We start from the raw sequence: 10,617 nt of genomic DNA, 5'->3' as shown, positions 1-10,617 counted from the left end.
TACATCAAGCCTAATCTGAAAAATAGTCAAAACAAAAAAAAAAGATCAATTCATTTCGAAAAATTTCATACGCGCTATTCTACATGTGTGTATATATATATATATATATATCAATTAATTATCTTTTTTCAACAAAGATAACAGACAGTAAATAGAGAATAAAATAACAACAAATTACACGTCTATCAAAGAACTCATTGTCGTAGCCGTCGTCGTTAAGGTGAATATATCAAAAAATTACAACGCAAAACAGTTAAATATTAGACAGATGAACTTACCGCCTCGTATCTCTCTATCTCTCTCTCTCTGTGTTTCTCTTTCTCTCTGTCTGTCTCCCTCTCTCTCTCTCTCTTTATCTCTCTTTATCTCTGTCGTTCTCTCGGATCACACAAGTATGTACAATTTGGAATCTGTAACAAAATACTCAAAATTAATAGGGAAATGAACTGCACAACTCGAATCTCCCAAAACTAATAGTGTGGCCAAATTACGACGCGCACTCTATACATATATAAATATATGTATATATGTATACGTACATATACATATATCAAATCGAAAAATTACAGACTTTTCTACTGAAAATCACAAATAATCGAAACACTACAGAATAGAAGAGCAACATATTTAGAACGCATATCGCGATGTTAATGTTATTTTTGGTACAGTATATGAATCGCGTATGCTTCTATTGGAAAAATACCCAAGTAGCCACGTACGTCCCTAAAACGTACGTTTCAGGTCCAGTTCACGTCCAAATGTCCTACGTCCATTCTGCGTACTGTTATGCGGTATCATCCTTCCCGATAAGATTCCAAACTAACATTATCTTCGCCCTTTTGCCCAAAGCTGACTCAAATGTTTGGCTGGACTAAGAACGGCAGAGTTACATGTCCGGTGACACATTTGAGTGCAGACCAAAGGTCCTCATAGAGAATCTATATAAGCAACCCTCTCATTTAGCGGGACTCACTTTCGAGCCGTCAGTTATTTTGAAAAGACGTATATTTCTGTAAGCGCGATTTCCTGTGAACAATCTGTTGGTGTGGCCTACTCAATAAACTTCAAGTTATACAGAAGAAAAAGGATTATTTCTCGAGGGAACCCCATCCTTTCCTCCTTCACGGCATAACAGTACGTTTTAGGGACGTACGTGGCTGCACGTGGCTACTTGGGTATGTACCTTTTTTATTTTATATATATACACACATATACATATATATATAAATATAATATTCATATAAATGTATTCAATGTCGGTACAATTTCTCAATGAATAGATTTCTTAGATTTCCTCGATTTTGCATCGTTTATTGAAATTTGTATTTCGATTTTTAGGTTAGATATTTTTCGAAAGAAATGTACTTACGTTCTCCTCTGTTGTTGATTCCGAACTGTACAACGGGCTCGCGACCACTCGCGACGCGTCGTACCGTTCGAAAAACCATTAGGGGTCACCTGTAACAGGTAATTGCAAAACAGCATCAGCCAATGATCCCACGGTAAACGAACAACACGATATAGAGAAATTGGCCAATGAACGAGTTCCGTTTGTACTGTAAAACTCGCGGTAAAATTTAATAAGATCGTGTCGGCCACCGAATACGTTGTTAATCGAACTCAACTGTACATATTCTCTGCTAATTCTTCTTCTTCCTCTACTTTCTATATCTTCTTCTTTTTCGTTGTCGTCGTCGTCCTCTGTCTATCTATTTTCCACGTAGACTACTACAACTGCTGTTATTCCTGCAGCTATTGCTCCATGTTCCAACCGTTGTCCCAACAACAACAACAACGCATTTATATTATACTAGCTTTTGGCCGCGGCTTCGCTCGCACAGAAAACCGTTTAATGCCCTCGGAAATTGATATTGTTTCTCCATATAAAACCTTTTAACCCCCCATTCACCCCTATAGAATTTTAATTTTATGTCATGCCGCAATCTTAGATTTCAAAACCCCTTTTCACCCCCTTAGGGGATCAATTTTTTAAAATGCCGAAATAGGTGTTTGATTAATTATATCAAAGAGCATTCAGACCAAGTATGAAGTAAATCCGACCACGAACAAAATATTCCTCATACAAACGTTGCAACCCCTTTTCACCCCCTTGGGGGATTGAATTTCGAAATATCCTTTCTTATCCCTTGTATAGATCATAAGGGGAAACCTCTGTGCTAAATTTCAGCTTTCTAAGTCCAAGGGTTTAGCCTGGGCGTTGATAGGTGAGTCAGGACTTCGCTTTTATACAGGGTGTTCGACTACAGGTGGGAGAAAATTTAAGGGGTGGTTCTCCATGGTAATATAAGACGAAAATGAATAATAAAAAATAGCGATTTCGGCTTCGTTATTTAGTATTAACAATTAAACATCCGCCTAAAACGTGGATTTTGAAGAGTAGGTAGGATCAATGTTGTGCAACGATTAATTTGTTAAATATTTTCACCTCGCTGAGGCCCCAAACGAGAACCAAGATATGCATGCATCTGTCACTTGATACGTGACTGTCGCGCGCCTCTATGACATACGCAACGTACACTTCTGTTGGTCGCGTTGCCGCATTTTAGGCGGATTTTTAATTGTTAATAACTAAATAACGAAGCCAAAATTGCAATTTTTTATCCTTCATTTTCGTTATATATTATCATTACACTGCGAATTTTTATGCAATTTTAAATTTTTGACTATGGTCAGTGGTCACATAAATGATTTTGATGCAATGATTATATCTATAGTCAAATTTTAAGAATGTAATACCACATGAGATCGGTAATAGCATTAGATCCAAAATAAATAAAACTCTTACTAAATTCTGTTGAATGTGGTACTCTAGCATTTTTTGATAATTTTTATAAGCCATAAATGCATAAAGATCCATTCCTTAAATTTTCTCTCACCTGTAGTCGAATACATCATTAATACAAGATCACATAGGGCATTCAGGTCATTCGAACTGGATCCCTTTTTGTCAATATTTTCCAATAGTTTAATTTAATAATAATAATAACAGTTTTAATAAAACTAGATATATATTGAAGAACGTTATTACCTAATTTTAGACGAAGTAGTAAATGTGCTGTGTTGGCACCTCCCCTCCCTCGGAGACACATTCAGAGAGAAGAAAGAACATCCGTAAAAAGAAATTATATGAGACAGAAGATGAATCTCTTCAAGACATTGAACCAATCGAGGTAATATGTTGTATAAATTTGTATGTATTATTGTAGTGGGCTTGATCAATGCATAAATTATTATTTTGAATGCTTCCAGATTCCAAGCACGCCGTCAGTATCGACGAGTACTCGCAGTTTAAGATCCAGACGAAGATGATCGACTGTAAATGAAACTGTTTTGTCCTCCTTATTACAGTATGCATTATCATAAGGAAGCCAAACAGTTTCATTAGTAATTGGCCACATGACAAGCGTAAGCTCTTTTCAAAGGAGGAGCGTCTACACAAAATCGTGGACCGTAAAAGCGAAAGCACTGATTGCCAAAATGTCGCAAGATGTTCATACGAGTTGCTGAGGATCTTCCGGCCGTTATCCTACGGAGAGCAAAGTATCGTTAAGTTCATTACTATCCTTCACCAAACGATTTGTCATCACAACATTTAACGAGATGCCCGTACAGGATCAGCTAGATTAAGAATAAAGTATGAAAACAAATCATTATCAGACACGAATAATTGTGGCGTTTAAAAACAATGCGTTGTAAAGAAAAACGTGCCTTCTGTGATATTTTATTACACAAAACTTCGTACTTTATCTGTATTATCTGTAATTTAAAGCATGTAACTAATTGTAAGATGAATATATGTATGTACCAGTACATTTGTATCTTTTAATTATTGTCCATATTAAAATAGTGTATTTCTTAAGTGCCGTGTTACTCTTTCTGTTTATCGTAGTTTAGTATTTTTCAATCTAAGACACTGCGTTGCAGTTCACTGGGCGATCAGAGACGTAGGAGTAGGAAGTAGGAGCGTCAGGACCTAAATCTTTGGTTGTCAGGAAGAACGCCGCATGAAGAAGAAGAATTAGCAGAGAATATGTACAGTTGAGTTCGATTAACAACGTATTCGGTGGCCGACACGATCTTTTTAAATTTTACCGCGAGTTTTACAGTACAAACGGAACTCGTTCATTGGCCAATTTCTCTATATCGTGTTGTTCGTTTACCGTGGGATCATTGGCTGATGCTGTTTTGCAATTACCTGTTACAGGTGACCCCTAATGGTTTTTCGAACGGTACGACGCGTCGCGAGCACGTTGTACAGTTCGGAATCAACAACAGAGGAGAACGTAAGTAAATACATTTCTTTCGAAAAATATCTAACCTAAAAATCGAAATACAAATTTCAATAAACGATGCAAAATCGAGGAAATCTAAGAAATCTATTCATTGAGAAATTGTACCGACATTGAATACATTTATATGAATATATATTTGCATATATATATATATATGTTATGTTATATATATATATATATTTATATACATATCACCATTGTAATTATTATATTTTAAAATGTATGCCATTAATTATAATATAGGAATCATATACATGATGTGGAGGAACAAGATGCAGACACTCTTCAATGGTCTGTGAAACAGATTGAAGATTTCTATAAACAAAAATTGCAGCAACTTAACTGTAATAAAAGAAAACGTTCATCTATTATGGATGACAACGCTGATGATAGAAAAGACGTTGATGAATTAGAGATTCAAAACTCACATTTAACATCGAAGCTTGTGCGGCTGAAAAGTAAAATGAAGGAACTCAATCAGTCCAATCAGGCTTTAAGAGTTGAAAAAAATAAACTAACTTTCGAACTGGACTTAATAAGAAAGGATTCACACAATATGAAGGAATTATTGCATGCAGCTCAAGAAGATCTTTGCACTGATAAAGAAACAGCATGTTACGTAGAAGAATTACAATCTCAATTGTTTGCTAAACAAGAACAAGTGAAGGGGTGTGTTTAAAATTATCTATAATTATTCAATGTTATTTATGATGGTAGCATTCTATATGCATATTCTTTTCCTGTATTATAATGGTATTTTTTCAGAAATTAAAAGTATTCTTAAACGAAGCTAAGGACGAATATATCTCTGTCACTACGAAGGAAAGGGAGACAGAGTATATTATTAAAGAGCAAGAAGAAGAGTTACTGGAAAATCAAGAGGCATTAGATGATTTGAAAACTGATCTTACAAATTTGAAGATTTGTTTAACGAAGAAAACTGAACAAGTGGTCGTGCTGGAAGAAAAATTAGAAAATCAAAATAAGAAGTTGCTGGATTATGAGTGCAAAATGCAAGATACGCTGGAGCAAATAAAGAATTTAGAAAGTGATAAATTGGAACTTTTAGGTGAAGTACAAACACTGAAAAAATTAGCTTCAATTGAAAAGTCCATAGAAGACTTGGAATGTAAAAAGGAGGTATGCAAAATATATTTTAACTTAACACAACATACAAACAAGTTTACAAATTGTAACATACATTACTAATTCTTATGTAATAGGTTCTGGAACAATGTTATGAGTGCCCGAAAGATGACACGTATCAAGAAATCACACCTAAAATAGAAATTTGTATCGATCACGAAGTGAAATCGTTAGATAAGTCAACTGAAATCGATAACGATCATTCAGCCATAGGTAGGTATAAGGTTGTGATTTACACTGTTTGGTTACAATGGTTACCATACAGTTAATTACTAATTGAATCGGAATTTTAGATTTTGATCCTGAAATGAAGGAAAAACTAATATCGATAGAAACTGAGAATTCAGCTCTGAAAGAGAAATTAACTCAAAGTACGACCAAGATAGAGAATTTGAAAGAAGAACTCGATTTAGCTAAAGTCAAATTAAAGGAAATATCTGATCAAATAAGCAATTTGCAAATTAATAGCGTGCAGACTAAAGCTGAAAGTGAGGGACTCGTTCTTCTGAGAATTGAAGCAGGAACGGCAGAAATAGGATGTCAAGTGAATGTTGAGTCTAAAGAAAAACAAACCTGGACTTCAGAGGAACCTGAACCAGAACAAACCAATGAAAATGAGCTTCACAGTAAGGGTAGTCAGACTATTGAAAGTACTACAAATGAAGAGAGTACTCAAACAAGCTGTTATGGTGAATCTGTTGATCCTGCCCCTATTTTGAACGAATTAGCCAAAATAAGAATGAAATATGATGATATAAAAACACATAATAAGGAAAAATGTAAAGTATGTAGAATCGTAGTAACGTATACATGTAAATTTTTTAACACACACAGATTTCTAATAAAATCTTTACATTTAAGATATTGGACGATTTAAAGCAGTTCATTGACAGTTCATTTCCCTATTAATTTTGAGTATTTTGTTACAGATTCCAGATACTTGTGTGATCCGAGAGAACCATATTACGAGCGAGAACGAGAGTGAAACACAGAGAAACACTTTCTCTTTGAGAGAGAGAGAGATAGGGAGACAGACAGAGAGAAAGAGAAACAGATAGAGAGATACGAGGCGGTAAGTTCATCTGTCTAATATTTAACTGTTTTGCGTTGTAATTTTTTGATATATTCACCTTAACGCCGACGGCTACGACAACGTTTTCTTTGATAGACGTGTAATTTGTTGTTATTTTATTCTCTATTTACTGTCTGTTATCTTTGTTGAAAAAAGATAATTAATTGATATATATATATATATATACACACATGTAGAATAGCGCGTATGAAATTTTTCGAAATGAATTGATCTTTTTTTTTTGTTTTGACTATTTTTCAGATTAGGCTTGATGTAATGGCGCCTACAACGTCGACACCCTCGGACATAAGGAAGAAGAAAAGGTTACGGTCGCGGCTGGTGCGTTCGAACAACATCCAAAGCAGCATTCGCGACCACAACCTTCTCGGCAGAAATGACGATCAGTCGAGCAGTACCGAGTCGCTGATGGTATCGTCCACTGATGCCAAGGCTGTGGTACTAAACCATACTCCCACCATAGCCTGCTATTGTCCCTACGTTGTTTTCCAACGCGCCCGCGCGCTACACTCACCAGCGTAACGTCTGTAAAATTTATTTTATAATTACAGAAATTAAATACTTTGCAAGCCGAGTTTGATGAGCATGTTAAGGAAAGTGATATTAAGACAAAGGTATTTGGATAAAGTACTACACATAAAAAGCTTGTAGACATTTAATGTTAAAATTACGTGAAAAATGATTACAATATTTTTGGAAACTATCTTATCACTTTTATAAGTTGTTTTTCATTTAATGTCAATGTTCTTCTCTATGGAATTTGAATTTTTTGTTTGTTTTTATCGCTAGCGTAATATAAATTTCTTGAAACTTTGCAGGAGAGTCTCGATACCGTAACGGAGCTGAAGCAACAAATTGAAGAGCTGAACAAAAATTTAGAAATGTGTCAAGATGAAAAAGAACATCTGCAAAAGTTGCTAGATGAAAACAATGATAAACTTTTAGAATTCGAGGATCGTTTGGAAAGCGCGAAGGATGTAAAACAGGAGAAAGATATTGAGATCAAGTCTCTACAACAAGGTCAGATATATATTTGTTGTTGACTAAATCGTTGCAAATGTTATTTATGTAATAGAAAGAAATAAAACTTCGTCATGATTCTAGAAATAAAGTTCATGATTCAAAGAAACGATGCTGATGACAGAAGTGACAAGCTTATGGAGGCAGAGATGAAGAATACGATCAGAGAATTGACAGAGACAAAAGAGAAGCTTTCTCAAAAAGAAGAATATGTTGAAGACTTAGAAACACGCATTAAAACCTCCGAACAGAATGCCAAGATTATGGAGCTCCTTCAACAGAGTGCTGAAGAGAGACAGGCAGAAAATGAGAGGTTACGAAACATGAATCAAGAACTGAAGAACAGTTTGATTGAGAAAGAGCGAGAAATGGAAGCATTTATGAAGAACAGAGATGAGATGGTTACAAAATATGAGACACTCGTAAAGAATCAACAAGAAGAATTGGAGAAAAAGAAACGAACGGTATTTACTTACAAAATTGTTTATTGAAGTCAATGGCTTATGAATACAATTCTATTTAATCATTCTTCTTTCTCAGGCAACAAGGCATCAATCCAAAGAGAAAGTCTACTGTGAAAATACGTCTGAAGAAGAAGCGATATCAAAAGAACGTAGAATAAGGCGTCCACCAAGAAAATATTCTCCTACACCAACTGATGTGTCAGTAATTGAGCTTACATCTTCAGAGACCAAGTAAGAACATAACCATTATACGGGTGTTCGACTACAGGTGGGAGAAAATTTAAGGGGTGGTTCTCCATGGTAATATAAGACGAAAATGAATAATAAAAAATAGCGATTTCGGCTTCGTTATTTAGTATTAACAATTAAACATCCGCCTAAAACGTGGATTTTGAAGAGTAGGTAGGATCAATGTTGTGCAACGATTAATTTGTTAAATATTTTCACCTCGCTGAGGCCCCAAACGAGAACCAAGATATGCATGCATCTGTCACTTGATACGTGACTGTCGCGCGCCTCTATGACATACGCAACGTACACTTCTGTTGGTCGCGTTGCCGCATTTTAGGCGGATTTTTAATTGTTAATAACTAAATAACGAAGCCAAAATTGCAATTTTTTATCCTTCATTTTCGTTATATATTATCATTACACTGCGAATTTTTATGCAATTTTAAATTTTTGACTATGGTCAGTGGTCACATAAATGATTTTGATGCAATGATTATATGTATAGTCAAATTTTAAGAATGTAATACCACATGAGATCGGTAATAGCATTAGATCCAAAATAAATAAAACTCTTACTAAATTCTGTTGAATGTGGTACTCTAGCATTTTTTGATAATTTTTATAAGCCATAAATGCATAAAGATCCATTCCTTAAATTTTCTCTCACCTGTAGTCGAATACATCATTAATACAAGATCACATAGGGCATTCAGGTCATTCGAACTGGATCCCTTTTTGTCAATATTTTCCAATAGTTTAATTTAATAATAATAATAACAGTTTTAATAAAACTAGATATATATTGAAGAACGTTATTACCTAATTTTAGACGAAGTAGTAAATGTGCTGTGTTGGCACCTCCCCTCCCTCGGAGACACATTCAGAGAGAAGAAAGAACATCCGTAAAAAGAAATTATATGAGACAGAAGATGAATCTCTTCAAGACATTGAACCAATCGAGGTAATATGTTGTATAAATTTGTATGTATTATTGTAGTGGGCTTGATCAATGCATAAATTATTATTTTGAATGCTTCCAGATTCCAAGCACGCCGTCAGTATCGACGAGTACTCGCAGTTTAAGATCCAGACGAAGATGATCGACTGTAAATGAAACTGTTTTGTCCTCCTTATTACAGTATGCATTATCATAAGGAAGCCAAACAGTTTCATTAGTAATTGGCCACATGACAAGCGTAAGCTCTTTTCAAAGGAGGAGCGTCTACACAAAATCGTGGACCGTAAAAGCGAAAGCACTGATTGCCAAAATGTCGCAAGATGTTCATACGAGTTGCTGAGGATCTTCCGGCCGTTATCCTACGGAGGGCAAAGTATCGTTAAGTTCATTACCATCCTTCACCAAACGATTTGTCATCACAACATTTAACGAGATGCCCGTACAGGATCAGCTAGATTAAGAATAAAGTATGAAAACAAATCATTATCAGACACGAATAATTGTGGCGTTTAAAAACAATGCGTTGTAAAGAAAAACGTGCCTTCTGTGATATTTTATTACACAAAACTTCGTACTTTATCTGTATTATCTGTAATTTAAAGCATGTAACTAATTGTAAGATGAATATATGTATGTACCAGTATATTTGTATCTTTTAATTATTGTCCATATTAAAATAGTGTATTTCTTAAGTGCCGTGTTACTCTTTCTGTTTATCGTAGTTTAGTATTTTTCAATCTAAGACACTGCGTTGCAGTTCACCGGGCGACCAGAGACGTAGGAGTAGGAAGTAGGAGCGTCAGGACCTAAATCTTTGGTTGTCAGGAAGAACGCCGCATGAAGAAGAAGAATTAGCAGAGAATATGTACAGTTGAGTTCGATTAACAACGTATTCGGTGGCCGACACGATCTTTTTAAATTTTACCGCGAGTTTTACAGTACAAACGGAACTCGTTCATTGGCCAATTTCTCTATATCGTGTTGTTCGTTTACCGTGGGATCATTGGCTGATGCTGTTTTGCAATTACCTGTTACAGGTGACCCCTAATGGTTTTTCGAACGGTACGACGCGTCGCGAGCACGTTGTACAGTTCGGAATCAACAACAATTCACTGATCAGTATCAGTGCCGATCAGATCAGTGCCGATGCAGAAGTTCGGGCGAAATGTTGTGTCGGTTTAGGTCTCGTTTCTAGTCTCGTCCCCGTGCACGCTTTTGTGTCGCGTGAGAGCCCGTGTTGCGCAGCGCCAATCAGAAACATTTGAATCGCGGAATACTTCCCGCGTCTACGCAGTTGATTTTATTTGAAAGAGAAAAAAAACGGTAACCCAACCGACGTCTCGATAAGGAAAGAAATAACAGTGCAGCACGTCTGGAGAGCTGTTCAAAGAAGCT

The 10,617-nt window shown here is 35.6% G+C and overlaps 2 protein-coding genes across 5 annotated transcripts; both read left to right on the top strand.

Moving 5' to 3' along the window:
* The first annotated feature begins 3 nt into the window (after positions 1–3).
* On the top strand, positions 4–5,312 carry LOC143211646 (uncharacterized). 3 transcript variants are annotated; one of them, XR_013009495.1, is made up of 6 exons: positions 4–1,175; positions 1,339–2,225; positions 3,060–3,191; positions 3,271–4,058; positions 4,226–4,304; positions 4,557–4,736. XR_013009495.1 is itself a non-coding variant. In XM_076429487.1 (6 exons), exons 5-6 carry the CDS (start codon positions 4,684–4,686, stop codon positions 5,083–5,085), a joined length of 306 nt encoding a protein of 101 aa, XP_076285602.1. In that variant the 5' UTR covers positions 4–1,175; positions 1,339–3,191; positions 3,271–4,058; positions 4,226–4,304; positions 4,557–4,683; the 3' UTR covers positions 5,086–5,312. The 3 variants fall into 3 exon arrangements, 1 of the variants encoding a protein (XP_076285602.1); XM_076429487.1 differs by adding an exon at positions 5,079–5,312 and having other exon boundaries at positions 1,339–3,191; positions 4,557–4,982; XR_013009494.1 differs by having other exon boundaries at positions 1,339–3,191.
* Positions 5,313–6,390: 1,078 nt separating this feature from the next.
* On the top strand, positions 6,391–9,867 carry LOC143211642 (uncharacterized). Of its 2 annotated transcripts, none has more exons than XM_076429481.1 (8): positions 6,391–6,531; positions 6,793–6,960; positions 7,101–7,163; positions 7,368–7,569; positions 7,654–8,033; positions 8,110–8,264; positions 9,094–9,225; positions 9,305–9,867. In XM_076429481.1, exons 2-8 carry the CDS (start codon positions 6,808–6,810, stop codon positions 9,345–9,347), a joined length of 1,128 nt encoding a protein of 375 aa, XP_076285596.1. In that variant the 5' UTR covers positions 6,391–6,531; positions 6,793–6,807; the 3' UTR covers positions 9,348–9,867. The 2 variants fall into 2 exon arrangements, with proteins under 2 accessions (XP_076285596.1, XP_076285595.1); XM_076429480.1 differs by having other exon boundaries at positions 6,793–6,987.
* The last annotated feature ends 750 nt before the right edge of the window (positions 9,868–10,617 follow it).

This window comes from Lasioglossum baleicum, chromosome 8, assembly GCF_051020765.1.
Source record: "Lasioglossum baleicum chromosome 8, iyLasBale1, whole genome shotgun sequence".
NCBI lineage: Eukaryota > Metazoa > Arthropoda > Insecta > Hymenoptera > Halictidae > Lasioglossum > Lasioglossum baleicum.
This window is presented reverse-complemented; position numbering and strand designations above follow the sequence as displayed.

What these genes read in the sequence shown, in the direction of transcription:
- LOC143211646 (XM_076429487.1), top strand. Translation starts at nt 4,684, where the DNA reads ATGGATGACAACGCTGATGATAGAAAAGACGTTGATGAATTAGAGATT.
- LOC143211642 (XM_076429480.1), top strand. Translation starts at nt 6,808, where the DNA reads ATGGCGCCTACAACGTCGACACCCTCGGACATAAGGAAGAAGAAAAGG. An exon ending in AAAGTGATATTAAGACAAAG is followed by an intron (nt 7,164 to 7,367) that starts GTATTTGGATAA and finishes GAAACTTTGCAG; the next exon opens with GAGAGTCTCGATACCGTAAC. An exon ending in CTTACATCTTCAGAGACCAA is followed by an intron (nt 8,265 to 9,093) that starts GTAAGAACATAA and finishes ACCTAATTTTAG; the next exon opens with ACGAAGTAGTAAATGTGCTG.